Genomic DNA, 19,265 nt, shown 5'->3' on the forward strand with positions numbered 1-19,265 from the left:
TCGCTATGCGAATGAAATGATTCAGACCTCCGTCTCGATCTCGTCCCCGTTTCTTTCGTGGTGGTGAAAGATGTGTCCCACCTTCCTCTTTCCCCTATCACCCACATGCTTCATCCAGGCTAGCGTCCGCGGCCCCTTCCATTGCATGATTCCTCTGTTCTTGCGGTGTAGCGTCTTGTGAGATGCTTTATACTCCTTCAACTGTGTAATTGGGCCCCTGCCGCGGTCTTCACTCATCTTTGAATCCGTTTTTCTGTGTTTTTGAAGAAAATCAGGCACCATGTTACCACTGTCGTCCTTGACGTCTTCATCGTGTTCTTCTTCCTCATCGTCAGATGAATCGGAGCTGTCGGAGCTGTCTTCTTCAGTATCCTTGTTGTCGTTGATACCAGGTTTCTCCGAACCGTCCGATTCCTCCCAGTTGGTCCATTCTTGGTCATTACAAGTGTCCAGCACTTCCATGACGTTGGTAAGATGCTTGTCGCCCTTTGCCAGCTTCTCATGATATCCAGATAGACCAGACCACATTGTCAGTGTGACTTCGATCTCGCCTACCTTTTCACCATATGAATCGAGTACGTTGCCTTCTGCGCGTTTCAAATCGCCTTTCCAGATAGCAAGACGTTTTGTTTGCTCCTCGTTGTCCGGAATATCCTTAAGCCAGAAGATGCAAAACGCATGTGTGCGATCTCTCAACGTCGCATCCTGTCTAAACTCGAAAATCAACGGTGCACAGTAGCGTGCGCGCACGGGCAAGCGGATCGGTCGGCTTTTTCTTGTAGTCCAAACAGGCTGGCCATCCTCGGAGCGGACATTACCTTTACGTCTGCGTGAATGCAACTTTCCATGGTCCAATGGAGTACGAACCTTGAGCCTGAGGGGCCCTATGTCGCTCGGAACATCGACACCCTTGATATAGGGTTTGATGTCCACAGTTCCATAATCCCAGCCACGCAGTTCCCGCGGAAGTTGGACCTGCACACTTCGGAAAACCATTGAGACGCGCATGCGTCCATAGCCATTTCCCCCAGCAAGCGGGAATATGGAGTTAATCTGGCTGCGCTCTTTGAACACTCTCTCCAATGGAAGATACACAATGCCTAGCAAAGCATCATCTTCATGAACGCGAGCATCGCGGACAGCAATATGCACTTCAGTGTTACGCACATCTCGAATGAAGCGCTCACATCCAGCGTTGAAAAAGGGCTTCGAGTTCTTTGGCTTGGTCCGGGTTTTGAAGACTTTCTTGTGGTTGAGGATGATGTTGCAATATGCCGAAGGAAGATCGTCACCCTCTTCTTCCTCGTCAGTAGCCTCCGCCGAAACTTTCTGCTTGTTCAAAGTTTCCAGTTCCAATCCGGTAATCTGATGGATCTGGATGCTAAGAATGCCGGATGGATAGTCTTCAGAAGGTGGGGAGGCAATGATGAGTTCATCTTGGCGGCTTTTGAAATCTTCAGCTTTCTGCTGTTCCACCTCATTTCGATGATCCTCGCTTGCCTCCCGAAGCTTGCCTTCCGCTTCCTTATATACCTTATCTTTCAGCTGTTGTATGGTTTTTACGTCCGGGTCCTCCTCTTGCATAGTTAGCTGGTCGTCGGTAATTCTAGTTTTCGAAAAGTAGCCGACACTCCAGCTCAGTTTTCCAGGCATACCTTGCCCAGCCTTTAGAGCATGGAAGCCGTCTTCGCGATCGTGCATTCTGCCATTGGTCTCATTACTCTTCATCAGGTCTTTGAGATTCAGCTCAATACGTCCGAGGTCATCGTCAGCGGTCATGCGATCGGAGTCCCATAATTGAAGTCTCAGCTTTTCGTCAACATTCAGCTCGTCACGAGTGACACAAACGAAGCACCACTCATCCCAATGGGGCTCCATATTCGATTTTAAGACACGCGTGGACCAGAGTGGCTTGCCAAATTTGGCCCAGCCTACACTGACATAAGGATCGGCGGAACCACCCCAGGGACCGATCTTTGTGTCTCCCTCCTTGAAGTCGAAAGCATGTTTGACGTGCACCATGATTACGCCCTGTGCGACCGTGTCCTTCTTGAAGTCGTCTCCCATCATCATATCTTTGAGGTCCAGTGTCAAAGACTTGGGTGCGACATATTCGGCTAGGGCGGCGTCCATGGACGATTGAACGAATTTGGAGATTAGAGGGACATCCATGAGATTAGGTCCCTTTTTAATGAGTGGGACGCAAGACAGGGCCACTTTCGGCTGACCCATGAAGGCCATGGTGCAAATAGAAAAGAACGGAGGATCTGGGCATAGCTGTAGACGAAAGCGCATAACGCCAACCATGCCCGCAAGGTCAACCCAGACAGCTTTACAATGTTAGCAAATTACAAAAGTTCGTCACGGCCTAACTTACGTAGCTTAACGTTTCCTGGTAGGTAGAAAGCCAGCAGTAAATGTGCGTGCTTTGCGCGTGTCTTGACACCTTGTCCTGTTGAGGGTCTGTACGCGAATGCAATTTCCAGGTTGACAAAGTCGCCATCTTCAGCCTCCATGGTATCATGACCTGGTATTCCATCTTCGCCTTCTCCATCGTCTGGCACAGTACGGTCGTCTTTCTCTTCATCTGAAGATTTAAGATTCCCATCAGCGCCCACTGATCGAGCAGCTGCTCCCGTTGGTAGCCAGCGAACACCAAGAATACGAAGAGCTTCGCTACCCTGACCAATATCTTCGACAGCCACCATACGAACCATACTAGGAAGAGAAGCTTGCATTACATCCTGTGGTTGTTAGTTTGAGAAATCGCCACGTGTATGTTTATACCCACCTCAAGCGTATCGGAGATGCTCGTGAATAGATCGGGGTTGATTAAAGGCCATATTGATGCAAAGAGTGAGTTCAGCCATTGAGTGCTTTCAGCAGTCTGGGTTTTGGCCAATTCTTGACCACGTTCCCGCTCTGCTCTCCAAACTTCCACATCCCATACATTCTTAATCTTGTTCTCTGACCATTGGCGCATGAACAGGATAATGGCTCCGGACACCGCTGCCATCGTACTGAGCTCAGTGAGCTTAAGCAGCTGTCTTGTCCAACCTGTGGAATGATGTGTTGGCCAGAATAAGGCATTAACCAACATTAAACTAACGGCTGCAGCACCCACGCCAATCGTCACAGCGTGCATGTAGACTGTGGAAATCTCATCTCGCGTTCGGTCAAAGGACGGAGGGGGAAACAAAACCTCCATGCCTGCATGGGCTTCTTGCGATTCATGGCTTTCGACTTGCAGTTGCTCGTCACTTTTATTAATGGCATTAGTGCCGGTCGCTGCCCGAGGATCTGAGCCGGGTGGTGATGGGTTCTTTGCAGTGCTTTTCAGCTCTCGATCGGTGAAATCGTGAACTTTAATGGGCAGATGGGTAATTGGGTCGGTAACCAAGCGCTCCGTGCCATCGGCCTTGAAATGCTTCATCTGTTTGCGGGCTTTTCTAGGGTTTGCTGATTTCAGCCCTCCTTCTGTCGTGTCTTCCGCCTCTTGCTCGTCATCCATATCCTGGGGTGCATCTCTGTGGTCGTTGCTGGGTACTGTCTTGCCAGCATGATCTTCAGCAATTTCGTCGTCTTGCGGAAGATTTTTGTTTGTAGCTGGGTACGGCCCGTTTCCATCATTGGCCTCTTCTACGTCTTTTCCAAACCTGAAGACATCTACAGCGTCGCCGAGCCGATCGCGTTTGCTTGGTTCATTGCTCTCGCCACCTGGGTTCCCGTACGCTTGCTGCCTTCTCTGCTTCTCCTCGCGATACTTCTGGACTGTAGGAATTGGGTTGTGTGCACTATGTGGCCGTCGATAGTCCCTGTGTTGAGCGTCTACGTCGTCCACGCCGGACATGTTGAGACGTTTGGCAATAATATGTGCTGTCGGCCGGTGTGCTCAAGTAATGGGAGCAAAGGTGAGAGGGATTCGTCGCGAATACATCTGTATGTCTGACTGCCAGGAAACAAGGAACGCGTCGATGCCCTGAAACCCACAATAGCAGCTCAGCATTCGTGTGCACGACAGGGGAGAGTTTCCCTTTTCTTCACAGTTGACGTAGGTACGCGCCTGAGTTTCCACGACATTGGCCACACCACGCCCATGTAGCTCCACTTTGTGCGCCAGCGCCACACCACCTATGACTGCGGCGCCGAAGAGCCGTTCGTGCTTTTGGGAGTGGCAGAGCGATGACGTCGCCACAATCCGTCACACCACGTAAAGCCACTCCTGGTGCGGGGACTGCCAAGTCTCTGCCCATCGGCCCCACTCGGCCCTCCGTCTCTACCACCAGGTAGCTGTCAGGTATGCCTTGTTTTAATATATACTTCTATATAACGGCACCGAGCATATCAGACATGAAACGGAATGGTCGCATTCGCACCAGGGGTATCAATTGCAAACTATCGTCACGCTGTGAGTAGCCTCTCATTTAGTTGCTCCAAATCCGCACTTGCTTGTCTGCACCACCGCTCCCGACTCTCTCTCCGTCCGGACTCCAGTCTAGCGCAAACACCTGGTCTTTGTGTCCTGGCAAGTCTTCCTTCAGCTTCCTGGTTCTCATGTCCCACACCTTCAATGTCGTGTCTTTGCTGCAGCTCGCCAGTAGCCGGCTATCAGCAGAGAAGCACGTCATATATACAGGACCGACATGTCCTCTGAGGGTGTCGATGAACTTTCCATCTCGAGCTGACCACAATTTGACATGATTATCCCAAGCTCCCGATGCTAACATGGAACCATCGGGCGAGAAGGTTACTTGGTTGATCTGCTTCTGATGGCCGGTCATCCTATTCACGGGTTTCGTGCTTGTCAGGGGTGTCCATAGTATGATTGTGCAGTCTTCAGAGGCAGTTGCCAAGCGCTCTATTACTTCACCGTTGATCGTGGCGGCTTTCTCGAATCTTGCTTTCGCTTTGGCAAGCTTCTCTTCTTGTGTGGCTGGCACCTTGCGCGTATGATCGTGATACGAGGTTCTCAGGACGAAGTCCGTGGAGAGGGCAAGGTGATTGACCCAATGCGCGTGGCCTTGTAGCGTGTTGATCAATGTGCCTTTTGCTGCGTCCCATACCTTGATGGTCTTGTCGTGAGAGGCAGTATACATCCGTCCAGTACCACCCCATTTTACGCAAGTCACGTTGCCCTTGTGACCTGACAGTGCGAAATCAATTCTGTTGCCTATTGCGTCCCACACTCTTACGGTACCGTCCTTGGATGACGATGCTACTCGCGGTCGGCCGGGCTCTTGCAAGTGATATGGTTCCCAGGAGAGGGATGTGATGAAGCCAGTATGGCCCTTGAGCGGGCCTCCAATCTGCTTTCCCGTGTTTGGGTCCCATATCCTCACCTCTCTGTCGTATCCACCAGATGCTAGCAGGGAGCCGTCGGGTGAGTAGCTGACAGCCAGAACCCACCCCGAATGTCCTTTCATCGTATGAACTGGTGTGCCTGTGTCACAATCCCATACCCTGACTGTCTTGTCTCCACTTCCACTCGCCATCCTGCTGGAGCTGACTGGCGAGAAGTTTATGGACAAGATGTTGTCGCCATGTCCTGACACAGCTGCTGAGCACCGCGAGACCGCTTTGACACGGAAAACAGCTTGTGGCGCATATTGGAGTACTATCTCGGCTTCTGCTGATGCCTTTCCTGGCTTAACTAGCGCGTTGTACAGATCATCCTTGTCTGCAAGCGCTTCAGTCGTACCGTCAGGAAAGAACCGATACGGTATTTGGTCGTCTGCCTGGTCTTTTAAGTTGTTCAGAAGCAGCTCCAGATTCTTGGTCGACGCCTGCGATAATGGGACAGTAAGAACGGGGAGATTGCCGCTTTCGCCTGTGGCCTGGTCCACGAAGCGCACTCGCACTGTGCCATCGGGTATGGAGCTGTCAATGTCTTGTTGTTGTCGCGCGACTTCGGCTTGCGCTCGCTTCTGACGCTTCGACGGAGGTGGATATAGGGTCGCCATAGCTTGTGCAGTTTTCCAGGTGTGACTGAGGAGATAATAAACACAGCCTGCCCGAATTGTATGAACTTGAAGAAGCCCCACTGGTTGAAGAGCGCTCGAAAATAATTTCTGGTGCTATCGATAACGACCGCGCTAGTAGGTATTAGTACCAAAAATACGCGCTAAGCATTCTCCCCACTTCTCAACGCGTCTTCCAATACCTCTACTCCATTCATGTCAACTCATTACCAGCCGTGTCTAGTCAATCAGGCAGTTTTCACATACCAATACTTTGCTGCTGACTACATAGCACTAACCACCATGACTCAGCGATCCAAGCCACAAACTTCTCAGAGTACCTCTGGGTCCACATCGTATGGCTATGCTGGCTACGATACCACTACAGCGTCACGGCCAGGAACTCGCAGGAACACTGGCAGGCCCTCTACTGCAAGGCCTAGGACTGGTGTTTCTACTATTGCTAGGGTCGAAAACCAGCATGTTGTCTGTGCCGTTGCCGAATCTCGTGGCATCTCACCTACAGTCGGCTTGGCCTTTGTGAACCTTGACACAGCAGAGGCAGTGCTCTGTCAGATCTGCGACAGCCAGACCTTTGTTCGGACAGTTCACAAGCTGAGAGTATATGGGCCTTCAGAGATCTTGATTGTGTCGACTGCTGCAAGTCCAAAGTCGAAGCTCTTCTCTATCATCGAGGAAAACCTTGAGGATATTGGCAGTAAGCTAACATTACTTGATCGCCGCTACTGGGCCGAATCAACTGGGTACGAGTATATCCAAACTCTAGCCTTCAAAGAAGATGTCGAAGCCATCCAGATTTCCGTCGCAGGTAACTATTACGCTGTATGCTGCATTGCGGCTGTAAGTTCTTCGGTGCACTTCCGACTACGTGAAATAATCAAGCTCGCAGGCGCTCAAGTACATTGACCTTGGCTTAAGTATGGTATTCGCCTTGCACTCACTCAGGATGCGATACGAGCCTTCTGAGGGATCTATGATGATTGATGTGTCGACCATCCATTCGCTTGAACTGGTCCAGAATCTTCGTGACCCCAAATCCAGGAACTGTTTGTTCGGTTTAATCAATGAGACTTTGACACCAATGGGTGCACGCCTGCTGCGTAGCAACATCCTGCAGCCGCTCACTGACCCCGAAGTACTCAGTATGCGATACGCTGCTGTAGACGACATGACCAAGAAAGAAGAGCTGTTTTTTGCTGTCCGCGCTGCATTAAAGAACTTTCTTGATGCCGACCGGATACTGACAGCGTTGATTGTTACACCAAAGAAGCTTACTCTTCATACCACAGAGCAAGCCATCAACCAAATCATTATGCTCAAGCAATTTGTCAACTCTGTGAACCCTATCTACGAAGCTCTCACTGGAACAGCCTCTGTTATGCTCAACAACATCCGCGAGCTCTGCGCGCCAGAGAATGTGGCCGTTGTACAGGAACTGATTGATATTGTCATCAATGAAGACACTACCTACGCAAGGCAACCCCTCGAACTCAGAAACCAACGAACATATGCTGTGAAATCCGGCGTCAACGGGCTCCTCGACGTTGCACGCACTACTTATAAGGAAGCCACTGAAGATGCATTTCAACACTCGACCGAGCTCAGTCGTATGCCAATGCATCTTCGAATACGTAGATGTGTTTGCTAATCTCAAGCAGAGGAATACGACATCAAGTTAGACTTGAAATATGAAAATGCCCGTCAGTTTTACATTAAGATTGCCTTATCAGAGCTTGAAGATAAGGCGTTACCTCCAGTTTTCACGAATATAATTCGTCGCCACAATCATATTGAATGCCAAACTGTGGAGTTGATGAAGCGCAATCAGAAGGCACGCATCTACGGATACCAAACTCGTACATGCTAACGATTCGAAGATCAACCTGTCACATCAGGAAGTGATTCTCATGAGTGACTATAGTTATCTGCCTACTCTTCTATGTCACTACTAAAATCGTGCAGGCGACGAAGCCGTTGGAGATCTTACCGAACAAGTACGCAGCCACGTGTCGATATTGTTCAAGGTTTGTGAAGCTGTAGCAATGCTGGACATGGCAAGTCTTAGTCGATGTCTTACCACGATCAAGAACCTGATTGATTACAGATTGGAGCATTTGCGCATCTTGTCACGGTGAATAACTATAGTAGGTGCTAGGCTTATTTTGATGTACAAACTGATAAATTTTCAGTACAACCACAACTCACTGACACATTCGCTATTCAGTCTGGGCGCCACCCTATCAAAGAAAAGATCATGCAAACCAAATTTATTCCAAACGACGCCTACGCTACACAGCAGACTCGTTTTCAGATCATCACTGGATGCAATATGAGCGGCAAAAGTACCTACATTCGGTCCCTGGCTCTCATGACTATCATGGCTCAGATCGGTTGCTAGTAAGTGATAACTCTTTCGATTCGTTCATTGTAGTCACTTACTGTATGCAGTGTTCCTGCGAATTATGCATCCTTTCCAATACTTCACCAGCTATTTGCCAGGATCGGAACCGACGGCATCATTGAAAGCAACGTTTCAACATTTGCGGCTGAGATGAGAGAGATTGCTTTCATCTTACGCAACGCCGACCAACGCAGCTTGTATGAAATTAGTCATTATCACACTAGCGTTACTGATCCCATTTTAGAATCATAGTTGATGAACTTGGTCGTGGCACAAGCACAAGAGATGGTCTAACTATTGCTTTGGCTATTGCGGAAGCTCTTCTATCTAGCAGGGTAAGCGCACAAATATAGCCACTTATCGAGATTAACTTTTTTTTTAGGCTCTCGTATGGTTTGCGACTCACTTCAAGGACCTCGCTACTATCATGAGTGAGCGTGCTGGAGTCTTGAATCTGCATCTAGCGGTTGATGTAAGTATTTGCGTCCTTATCAAAGCACCAGCTTACCATTACAGATTCAAGACGAGCATAGCATGACTATGCTCTACAAAGCAACGCAGGGCGTCGCCAAGGAAGTGCACTATGGTCTGGCGCTTGCTCGTGTCGTCCCATTACCTCCGGGTATCGTGGAGCATGCTACAAACGTCGCGCGCAAAATTGAGCGCCACATCATTCGAAACAAGAAAGTATCGGAAACGGTACTCAAAGAAAAGCGACGAAAGCTTATTCTCAACCTCAAAGAGCACCTGGTTCAGGCGTACAACGGTGTATTGGAAGGAGAAGTCCTCTCTGCATGGCTAAGTGAATTACAGAAAGAGTTTGTGAACCGTATGACTGCTCTGGAGGCTGAAACCGCAAGTGTACACGATGATAGCAATGATGATACGGATGAGAACATGAGTAATGGGGATACATACGATGAAGGGGAACCGAGCACGCATGCTAGGCAGCCGTCGGTCATATCGATTGATTCGCATGTTACATCGACCGACTCCGAGTCTACAGTTCGAGGAATTTCTGAAGTATCGACTGTACGTGCAGTTTCAGAAAATGAATGCTAGTAAAATGGGCTCTACCATTGGCGCTTCAAGGCCGTGATAGGCAAGCAGGTTCATGGTTCAAGTTTCGATGTCGCGCCACCAGCACGGACGGAGTGGCGTTTCGGGATGATTCTCAACGTATAACTATGTCGCATTTGAACCAGGAGAGCAGAAAATCTTGAACATGTGGATGCACAGATGTCGAAAGTACACGAAGACACTTTCAGTAATGAACAATATCTGATCGAGCAAATTAAAACCTCGACCTTCTCAACGTTCCCGCCCTCAAGCTTGCCGCTAAGTGTGCTCTCAATATAGTACACAAAAATAAGCGTAGTTTTATTTTGGACGTTTTCGCTGCTATCAACTTATCTGGTTCTTCTTACTCGCGCCCATAACCATGCATCTATCCAAGATTTTCATCAAACCCCAACTGCTCGCACGTCAATAAAAACGTCTACGGTCAATTGATTTATCGACTGATAACCAGATCAAAGCTACTGACTGAGGTTCTCTGTTTTTTTTTTGTTTTTTTGCTGGAGTGAGATAGCTTGAGGCATGACATGCAGCAGTGCAAAAAGAGAGCGGGCTAATCAGTGGGATTTTCCCTTGACCAACCCGCAACAAAACAAAAAAAAGTCATAACGTTGCAATCGAGAGAAGGATGTTATGCATCCTCCGGGAGTCGAACCCGGGCCAATTGCTTGGAAGGCAATTATCCTACCGTTGGACCAAGAATGCTTGATGGAAGAAAGGAAAATTTAGTCATATATAAAGACTAGATCTATCATAATTCCTAAAGACGTCTCGTCATCCAATCTCGGGGGTCTAACAAAAACGCGTTTGTGAATTGGCAATAGTGGGTCTTAGCCACGTCGGAAGGATCTCCACCAGCGCGTCGTCTAGCGGCGGTTGTGCATTGAACCCCTGTCTAGGCGTGCACAAGTCCGGTGAAGGCAGTGCTGGGCGAGACCTTCTTCTGTTCCCATCTTGCAGGGTTAATATTCAGTAGCCGCGTTTGATGTATGTTTCCTTTTTCCTATAGTTTAGATGCAAACCTAGGCACCATAGATACTTTGTGGTCTGGGTGATTCTTGAACCACTCGTTCATAGAGTGCACGTAATCCATCACCTTCTGCCACTAAGTACCATGATTTCGAATACGATAAGAAATTCAGCTGTGCCATGTTGATTGTACGTGCTTTAGTTTACGACAAGTACGTGCTGCCGACTTTCCAATCCTCAAACTCATAGATCATTACATGTATTCCATGCTCAGTTCGGTTTGCACAACACAAATAAGTTGCAAAGAAATCCGTCCCTGAAAGTGTGAGTATTCGCGGTTGTAACAGGTTTGTATCCAATGAATGTACAAGAAGTACGGATCTTCGGAATTGTCGCTTTCAAGGCTGATTCACACCTCAAGAACACATGATTGCGTGCTCACCTAACTACATATACCACGCTGCGCTACATGTAACCCTGCAAACTCATGGTAGATCCGTGGTGCATGCGAAGAGGATACGTCGACAATACCCAAAGTAAAGTTTGTGCCAGCCGACACCGCCTTTGTCGCACTCATCCAGCCGCAGCACAACGCGGGGCAATGGTTGGACGTCATCTTGCGACAGAAAAAACATTCCGAGGCCGCATATCGGCACGACAGCGGGGACTGTAGTCATTGACGCGTCTGGACTTATCAAACATCTAACAAATATGTATTATACATACATACATTCACAACCTCATTCGGTGGGAGGAAACTAGCCAGTGGGCCACACGTGTAGCCTATTGTACCCCTCATTGAGTCACTTTGCAAATTGCCTAGCCTCCCCCACGAACGAGCCGCGGACGGCGCATGTTTTCGCGCATCAACCGACACTTGCTGTACACGAAACACGAAGACAGAAAAAACCACGCAAGACGTGTGCATCTTACACCCTAAACCTGTCCTATATTCTACGAGCCTGTTCGCCAATCCCACTTCGCCGTCGACGCAGGGATCCTGCGTATGATCTAGACTGTTACCCGCAAGAGCACATCTTTCTGCATCTCCCATTTTTTTTGTTCCTAAGCACGATAGCTTGCATCGCGCATTATACTGCGCGTGGATTTGTATACTACCCTTACGACGAATCCCTGCTGGTCAATTGCGTGCTTGTGCACACTCAGAGTGGAAAAGAATGGATCTCGTTAACTCGTATGTCGGTCCTACTACTTTCGTTTCCCCCTTCTTCCCCCTTACTTTCCCTGTTGCTACTTTCTTAGAATTGCTCTTGGTCTAGCTTGCCGCAAATATGGGCTTCTTAGTTGGCGTCAATGGTACATTGGATGAAGTCGCGCATAGGCCGCGACAGGGTAGTCGGAGTCTTCCTTTTATGACTGACCTTTTGGGCAACAGTTTGAATGACCGCCTTCTCTTCGCGGTTCCAAAGAGTACGTTTTGTTGTGTTGTATCAGATTCCACTCAATCGCGCATATACTGATGTCTCCTCGCAGAGGGCCGCCTCCACCAAGCCTGTCTCGATCTCCTCCACGGCTCAGACATCCAATTCCACCGCCACTCGCGCCTCGATATTGCGCTCGTCAAGAACCTCCCGCTAGCGCTCGTCTTCCTCCCTGCCGCTGATATCCCCACCTTCGTCGGTGAAGGCCGTGTAGACCTAGGCATAACTGGCCGCGACCAAGTCGCAGAGCACGAATGTGTCACCCCACCCACCGCCACGACCGGCGTCGACGAAGTGCTAGACCTTGGTTTCGGAAAGTGCAGTCTCCAAGTTCAGGTCCCCGCCAAAGGCGACCTGACCAAGCCTGAAGACCTTATTGGAAAGAACGTCGTTACGAGCTTCACCAACCTCGCAGAGCAGTACTTTAGAAAACTGGAAGCGGAGCAGGCCGGTACCACAAACGGCGAGACTAACGGAGATGCAAAGCTAAAGACGGTCATCAAGTATGTTGGCGGCAGTGTCGAGGCAGCATGCGCATTGGGCGTCGCCGACGGTATTGTCGATCTAGTAGAATCAGGCGAGACCATGCGTGCTGCGGGTCTCAAAGCCATATCTACAGTCGTTACCTCGAGCGCCATCCTCATCAAGTCGAAACACCCCTCAGACCCTAAGCTCGTGGACCTCATCACGGCTAGGATAAAGGGTGTTATTAGTACGTTTTCATCCCCCCACCCCCCTTCCCAAAAGACAAAAAATATAATTGGAGAAAAAGAAGATCTAACAATGTTACAGCGGCGCAAAAATATGTGCTTTGCACATACAATGTTCCCAGGTCAAAACTCGATGCTGCCCGCACAATCACCCCGGGCCGTCGCGCCCCAACGGTAAATGCGCTTGAGGAAGATGGATGGGTGGCGGTTCAGGCTATGGTGCTGCGCAAAGACATTGCCATTGCCATGGATAAGCTGACCGAGGTCGGAGCAACCGACTTGATTGTGACAAAGATTGAGAACTCGAGAACGGGAGATTGAGCGATTTCGTATCGATTCCCTCTTTCTTGTTTTGTAGACGGATTGTAGAAAATAGAATATATGGGCATTGCAACCACATTTTCTTTTCTTTCCTTTTCCACGTAAATTTGCATAAACAGAAATCAGGAAGGCGAGGCTGATGGGGTTTATTTGAAGCAAGGAAAAGCACATGTTCGCTGCTTTCCCTTCTTGTATGGGTCCATCTAACACTCCTTTGTATGGAAGAGACAATCATAGTGTCTTGGGCGGAGCAATCTTTTTTTTTGGAGACGACACATGAACAGAATGTAAAAAGGATCATGTTAATCTGTGTATATGATAAAGCCAAAACATGTCTACATGCGTGCAACCTAAGCTGTTCTGGACCCCATGAAGCAGACCGTATACCAGACAAAAGAAAAGAGCAAAGTAAAGTGAAAAATGCCAGAGGGATCAAGAAAATTGCTGCGCTCATGTCTGTAGACTCGCGCGTGCGAACCGCAAGGACAGTGCGACAAAGCGGTGAATGCCTACAATTGGACGTAAGGCATGTTGTATGCAGAAAGGTGTATGGGTAGAAGAACGGCAATACGCCTCACATGAAGTCATCACTGCAGGATTGTGTTAGCCCACCCACATGTATACATGCAAGGAAACATCAACGAAGAACTTACTCGCCAAAGTCATCATCGTCATATGCCCGGGTATCTGCCTTCAAACCAACATCACGACTCGCGTTGAGCGTCGTCTTTGTCTTTGCCGCCTTTGTCTTCTTTCCTCCCTTCTCGGCCGCCTTCTCCTCCTTCATCTTCTCGTTGCTCAGCGTAGTCAAGCCAGAGGCAATCTTCTTGATCTGTTCGCTAGGCAGGTCCTTGGCAATCTGCTTGGTGAACTCTTGCAGGAAGAGAGTGTACTGCCCTTTCTTAGAGTTGGCAGCGATCAGGGGAGTGAGCGTCTCGCGTAGCTTGGTGAACTGGTCCTTGGTGTTTGGGTTGAAGATGGAGAGCGAGGAGAGGTTGATGGTGTTGTTTGGGTCGCTCTCGTCCGCGATTGTGACAGCCTTGCCGCTGCGCTTGTTGCTGACGGTCAGGTCACCAAAGAGCTCCTCAGCCTGGGCACGCGAGCCGTCGATTTCTTGTTGCCGTAGTCTTGCACGACGTTCGGCCTCAGTTTCTTCTTCTTCGCTCTCTCCCTCATCTTCCATCTGCCGTCTGCGCAGGGCAGCTTGTCTGTGCTCTTCAATTCGTTGCGCCTTGGACTTGTGGTTTGCCTTTGCCTCTGCATCTGCCTTTGCCTTTGCCTCGGCGGCCTTCTTCGCCTTTTCACGCTCGACTTCAGAGTCTTCTGCGGCGTCCCATGATTCTAGCACCTGTTGGGTATGCAGTCAGCATGTGCAAGATGTGTATGGCGGGGTTGGAAATTATGCGAGCGCGGGGCAGGGAGGGATGACACACATCTTCCTCTTCTTCGTCTTCAAACTTGCTGCGGCGAGCGATGGGTGCTACGGTTGGAGATGGAGGGCTCGAGCTCTCTTCTTCATCATCTGGGACGTTGTGAGCGAAGGGTCCTGTAGAGGTCCATATTGAAGCGCAGGCGCAGAAGCAGCGAATATGACGTACCCCACTTTCCAGGCGCCATGACTGTGGTTGGTATATAAGATCACGAGAAATTTGCGTTGTGTGGGTAGCGTATGCAATAAGTCCTACCTGCAGCTGTGCAGTGATATACTGGTAAATTGTTGTGGGTGAGGGAAGTCTCTCTCAAGGTTTGACTGCGTCGCAAGACAGTGGTTGGGCTCGGCCACTGCGCGTGGCTCGCTTCTAAAAATTACCTGAGCCACATGGCTTACCGCCCAATCATAGTGGCACAAGCCACACACATACAAGACACTCTACTCGAGTACGTGTGTTTCGATGACCAAGAGCGTGGCTGAATATGCGCGGCGTGATTGGAACGGCTACATACAATCATGCATGAGGCACACTGCCTTTGTCACCAAAAAAAAAGCAAAGTTCCACAGGACCCGTTTGGTAGACACTGCATATACCAAGCTTTTCCATGGTTCCTCAAAGTACCACAACCCTATATACCCTATGTGAAGAAAAAGAAAACAAAGAATTAAAATGCGCATCGATGTTACAAGTATGACAGCAGCTTGAAGAGTAAATTAAAACAAGCAACTAAAGCAAGTTCTAACTCTCACCAGCGTCCCACGGCCTCCAAAACTTCCATCCTTCTCTAACTTCTCCATAGCCCTTCCGTTGTGAGCTGTTAACACCAACCAGTCTCTCGATTCCAACGTTGCCTTCAGCATTGAGGAACTTTTCCTGGTCAATTTCCTCCCCACCCTCCTCTTCGTTTCCATTGTGCAAAACAGCCGGCCAAAGGATACCAACACCATCGCCAGCCAGTGTCGTCTCAAACTTCTCGAATCCTTCATTCTCCAGCTTGACCTCGAGCGAATCGAGGATCTTGTACTTCATCTTGGTGCTAGTTGAAATGACAGAGGCATTGCAATCTTCATCTGGTTCAGATGCGGTATCGGATTTGTCAGAGTTTGTGTCCGGTTGGTGGTCGTTTGCGAGGGCGAGTGGTTGCGGCTTGAGAATGGTAATGGCACAGCCTCCACCTCCTGCTCCCGTGAGCTTTGTCCAGCCAATACCGGTGTGATCGATGATTTCTCGGATGCGCTCGAGTTTTGGGTGGGAAACGCCTAGTGAAACGAGCAAGCCATGGTTGATGGTTACCAGTTCACCGAGATGCCTCAACGCTTCAATTGATTCTGAATCAAAATCTGGGGATGTGAGGAGCTTGTGTGCGGATTCGGTGACGGAGCCTATTGCGTCGAGAATGCTCTCTGCGAGGATGGGATGCGCTTTGCGGAGGTTGGCGACTTTGGCGACCTCGGTAGCTGTGCTGCGCGACTGTCGCGTGTTGACAAGCAAAAGAGGTAGCTCTGGGAAACTGTGTAGTGGTTGGACGAGCGGCGGCTGGCCGTAATCTCTCCGTTGGAAGAGGACTGCCTTGCCGCCCGAGGACACTGTATTATCGACTCCAGAAGGGTTCCCGTGTATGCACATTTCACCAACAAATGCCCATCGGTTGATGCGCTCTATGTTAAGCTCACATTCTTGTGCAGGTTGATCTTGATGGGGCCCGCTCAGAGCCCGAATCTGTAGAAGCAATGCGGTACTGAGACACACTGATATACTGGCGCTGCTGCCCAAGCCAGCACCGATTGGAATGGTAGAACGTAGTGTATAAATACAAGGAGGAACTTTGCGCGACGCAAGCGAGAGGAAGAGGTATAGGAAGGAGGTGGCCGAGGCGTGGTGGATTTTTCGTATCGACTCAGGAGCAGCGGGAGACACTTGGTCTATGAAAGGTTGTATGGCGGCCATCAGATCGGGATCTAATGAATCTACGAGTTCGTAGTAGTGCTTCTTCTTGCCCGGCTTGCTGAACGCGTCCCATGGTAGTTCGTCAATGTTCCACGTGTGCTCCATCTGGATATCGGGAAAGCGCAGCTGCACGGTACGGTTCGACTTTGAAAGAAACGAGACATGGAGATATGAGCGGAGAGATATGGCAGCCGCAATGGCGGCCTGAGAGACATCAGCACATGAGCTCGTAAACGTGTTTGGAACTGCCGAGTTGTACCTTTCCATAGACAACGGCATGTTCTCCATATACAATGACTTTGCCTGGCGCTGACACCATGAAAGGAGGCATCATGGGCGCCGACTCCTTCCTCGTGGGCACAGGGGCGCCATTCCTCGACGCGAGAGAGGGCATGTTAGGGGCCAATTGCGCGGGCATAGAGTCGAAGGACGAGGCGTCGAGTACAGAGGGGGCGTCGGGGACCGAATCTATAGGCGGGGCGTCGGTTATATACTCTGTAGACGAGGCGCCGAGCATATGCATGGAACGCCGTGTTGTAAGGGTGAAGGCTGACTGCGCCAAATGTTAACCATGGCCTACTACCGACTCGGGGATTCGGCTGCAGCGGACCTTACCGGAAACGCCCAAGGGCCGACTACGCATGCGTTTATTCGCCGATGCAGTCAAGAAAGAGAGAAAGAGAGACGGAAGGTGAGACGAGAATGTGCCGAAGAAAAGAAAGCAACTAGGGCTGGCCGTTGCGAGGGTTAAACGGGGCCCTGGATATACATATATGCATGTCGTGTAGTAGTAGACCGGTTCGAGCAGCGCGCCATAGTTGCCCAGGGTGGACGAGGTCATTGTACATTGCCCTCGTCCCACCACGGCTTAGCGCGCTGGCACGGGGTCCGCCATGCAGGAACTGACGCGGCTTGCAGCTCATCCCTGGTTTCTGGAATCGCCCTATCGCAGGTTCGACGTTTATCATCCCTTCACTGCAACTGTATGCCTTCTTCGCTTAGCGCCTGTCTGGCTTCGCTGGCTTCGCTGGCTGCGGTTCCGGTTGCGGCTACATTTCTGCCGCAGAGGGAATTGACAAGCCTTTAACCTCGAGTAGGATTCCGGGCCTCTGAGTGCCAAGATGCAGTAAACCATACCTGCTTGCGCCGTGAAACGAGGGGAAAGGCAAACCATCGTAGAATACCACTAAAAACGCTACCAGCTTCTAGTCGTAATGGAACCTACCTATGTACATGGACACCCCTCCTCCGTTTTGGTTGAATTCACCGGCGGCCTTCGACCACTATAGGCCTAGCTTGAACTCGAATCAACCCAACCACAATCGCGACCGGCAAAATCACAAAAGCCCTTAGCCTGGCTGGCTGGCTGGCTTACTGCTACCGCTGCACGGCAATCCCAATGGCATGGCGGATGCCTCGGACCACCAGTAATGTTCATGGTGCATGGCCACGGCATAAAACCTTATCCTATCTAATCCCCGGTTAAAGCAATTTATTTGAGTTCAACTCGGAAAAAAATGACATGTGCGATGTGTTGTCTTCTATTCGGCTTCCATAATCGGGGCCAACAAGCCAATGCTACAACAAAACCCCACCAACGCCTCGCTATGCTGATAACGGTCATGCACCCAGTCGAGCGCTGACTTACGACTGGGATTTGATCATGAAAATCTGCACCTCGTGTTAGTCGGGGTTCGTCTATGAAGAGGCGTCCTATGCCAAACATACCTCTTTCATCGCCTGTGCATCCATAGTTGCTGCCTTTTTCTGGCGGATCCACCTCTGTCGCACAGCATGCATGCCTCGTGGGTTGTATGTTAATCCCGCAGGCGCAGGTGTGGACGCGCCCGACACAGGCACCGAAGAACTTGGCGTACTCTCTTCCGTCTCGCTCTCAGAGCTCGAGTCGTCGGAACTGTCCTTCTTGGCTGCCTTCTTCGCCGCCTTTTTAAGCGCCTTTTTGGCTTTCTTCTCCTCCTTGCGTGCCTTCTTCTCTGCTTTCCGTCGTGCCTTGTCTGTGAGCGGTTCGGCCGAGGCCTCCACATCAGACGAAGATGCCCGCTTCGACTTTTTCGACTTTTCCTTCTTGTGCTTCTTCGACTTCGACGAGTCGCTCTCTGTCTTCCCATCATCGCGCACATCTGTGCTCTTCTTCTTGCGCTTCAACGTTGGCTCCTCCTCGGTGTGCTCCTCTCGCTTTCTCTTCTTGTCCTTGCTGCTTGCCGTTTCGTTGTCGCTCTGAGGCTCAGATTTGATTTCCGTCTCTGTCTTGACCTCAATTTCCTTCTTGATATCCGACTTCTTTGTGATCTTATCGCCGACTAGGAAGCCGCCACTGACAAAGTTCATCATGCCGTACTTCCGGTACACGAATGCCCTCTTCTCAATCTCCTCGCGCCTCTCCTCTTCCTTCTTGACTTCGGCCTCGTTGCCGTTCAATCGCCCCAGAATACTTTCTAGCCCTGCAAGACCAAAGTTTTCCGGCCGCTCACTTCCTCGCTTTGCGCCCAGGCCTAGATTGTCGTCTTTGAGAAAGACACGAATGTGCGATTGGGAGGCGGCGGTGTAGTGAGCGGCGTGGGACGCATCTTTTGCGCCCAAAGAGCTACCAGGTTGCCATCCCTGCGAAGTCAACATGCGATGACCGAAGCGCGAGGTGTTGTTCGCCCATGTCGTGTTTTGCGGGTCATTGGAGATTTTGGTTCGGCTGCTGGAGCGTCAGTTTGGGAGGCAAAGATGGCAAAAGTCAAAATCGCGTGCATACTTCTTTGGCGCAGCGAGACCCATTTTGGCTTCTAGAGGTTATGGTGCGAAGAAAACACTAGGTTACTTTGCTGGTGAACAATGCGGGAGTCCGCAAACTGGAGGCCAAAAATTTGTGGATGCCACGCTAGTACTGTCCGTGCGCACCCAATGCAACACTTCAGCCAATGCAACACCCCACCAAAATGCGAGCTCACCAAAAAATGAAGCTTTTAACCACCACC

At 50.1% G+C, this 19,265-nt stretch overlaps 8 protein-coding genes across 8 annotated transcripts; 2 read left to right on the forward strand and 6 right to left on the reverse strand.

The window, feature by feature from the left end:
• Positions 1 to 21: 21 nt before the first annotated feature.
• Positions 22 to 3,850, reverse strand: COCMIDRAFT_105898 (uncharacterized protein; the record flags this gene model as incomplete). Its single annotated transcript, XM_007693764.1, has 3 exons — positions 22 to 2,330; positions 2,378 to 2,744; positions 2,792 to 3,850. The coding sequence occupies 3 exons, from the start codon at positions 3,848 to 3,850 to the stop codon at positions 22 to 24; spliced, it is 3,735 nt and encodes a 1,244-aa protein (XP_007691954.1).
• A 574-nt stretch (positions 3,851 to 4,424) lies between these two features.
• Positions 4,425 to 5,960, reverse strand: COCMIDRAFT_29707 (uncharacterized protein; the record flags this gene model as incomplete). Its single annotated transcript, XM_007693755.1, has 1 exon — positions 4,425 to 5,960. One exon carries the CDS (start codon positions 5,958 to 5,960, stop codon positions 4,425 to 4,427), a length of 1,536 nt encoding a protein of 511 aa, XP_007691945.1.
• A 300-nt stretch (positions 5,961 to 6,260) lies between these two features.
• COCMIDRAFT_40313 (uncharacterized protein) lies at positions 6,261 to 9,441 on the forward strand (the record flags this gene model as incomplete). The annotated part of the gene is made up of 10 exons (XM_007693760.1): positions 6,261 to 6,818; positions 6,868 to 7,585; positions 7,637 to 7,813; positions 7,941 to 8,032; positions 8,083 to 8,122; positions 8,168 to 8,375; positions 8,427 to 8,576; positions 8,624 to 8,714; positions 8,762 to 8,851; positions 8,896 to 9,441. 10 exons carry the CDS (start codon positions 6,261 to 6,263, stop codon positions 9,439 to 9,441), a joined length of 2,670 nt encoding a protein of 889 aa, XP_007691950.1.
• Positions 9,442 to 10,910: 1,469 nt separating this feature from the next.
• Positions 10,911 to 11,479, reverse strand: COCMIDRAFT_29709 (uncharacterized protein; the record flags this gene model as incomplete). Its single annotated transcript, XM_007693756.1, has 2 exons — positions 10,911 to 11,110; positions 11,152 to 11,479. 2 exons carry the CDS (start codon positions 11,477 to 11,479, stop codon positions 10,911 to 10,913), a joined length of 528 nt encoding a protein of 175 aa, XP_007691946.1.
• A 238-nt stretch (positions 11,480 to 11,717) lies between these two features.
• Positions 11,718 to 12,898, forward strand: COCMIDRAFT_29710 (uncharacterized protein; the record flags this gene model as incomplete). Its single annotated transcript, XM_007693757.1, has 3 exons — positions 11,718 to 11,856; positions 11,920 to 12,579; positions 12,660 to 12,898. 3 exons carry the CDS (start codon positions 11,718 to 11,720, stop codon positions 12,896 to 12,898), a joined length of 1,038 nt encoding a protein of 345 aa, XP_007691947.1.
• A 649-nt stretch (positions 12,899 to 13,547) lies between these two features.
• COCMIDRAFT_105929 (uncharacterized protein) lies at positions 13,548 to 14,515 on the reverse strand (the record flags this gene model as incomplete). Its single annotated transcript, XM_007693765.1, has 3 exons — positions 13,548 to 14,246; positions 14,332 to 14,420; positions 14,497 to 14,515. 3 exons carry the CDS (start codon positions 14,513 to 14,515, stop codon positions 13,548 to 13,550), a joined length of 807 nt encoding a protein of 268 aa, XP_007691955.1.
• A 554-nt stretch (positions 14,516 to 15,069) lies between these two features.
• On the reverse strand, positions 15,070 to 16,696 carry COCMIDRAFT_105918 (uncharacterized protein; the record flags this gene model as incomplete). The annotated part of the gene is made up of 2 exons (XM_007693766.1): positions 15,070 to 16,482; positions 16,538 to 16,696. 2 exons carry the CDS (start codon positions 16,694 to 16,696, stop codon positions 15,070 to 15,072), a joined length of 1,572 nt encoding a protein of 523 aa, XP_007691956.1.
• Positions 16,697 to 17,922: 1,226 nt separating this feature from the next.
• Positions 17,923 to 19,065, reverse strand: COCMIDRAFT_105938 (uncharacterized protein; the record flags this gene model as incomplete). Its single annotated transcript, XM_007693767.1, has 3 exons — positions 17,923 to 17,949; positions 18,007 to 18,985; positions 19,043 to 19,065. The coding sequence occupies 3 exons, from the start codon at positions 19,063 to 19,065 to the stop codon at positions 17,923 to 17,925; spliced, it is 1,029 nt and encodes a 342-aa protein (XP_007691957.1).
• Between the last annotated feature and the right edge of the window lie 200 nt (positions 19,066 to 19,265).

Source organism: Bipolaris oryzae (genome assembly GCF_000523455.1).
Source record: "Bipolaris oryzae ATCC 44560 unplaced genomic scaffold scaffold_180, whole genome shotgun sequence".
Classification (NCBI taxonomy): Eukaryota; Fungi; Ascomycota; class Dothideomycetes; order Pleosporales; family Pleosporaceae; genus Bipolaris; species Bipolaris oryzae.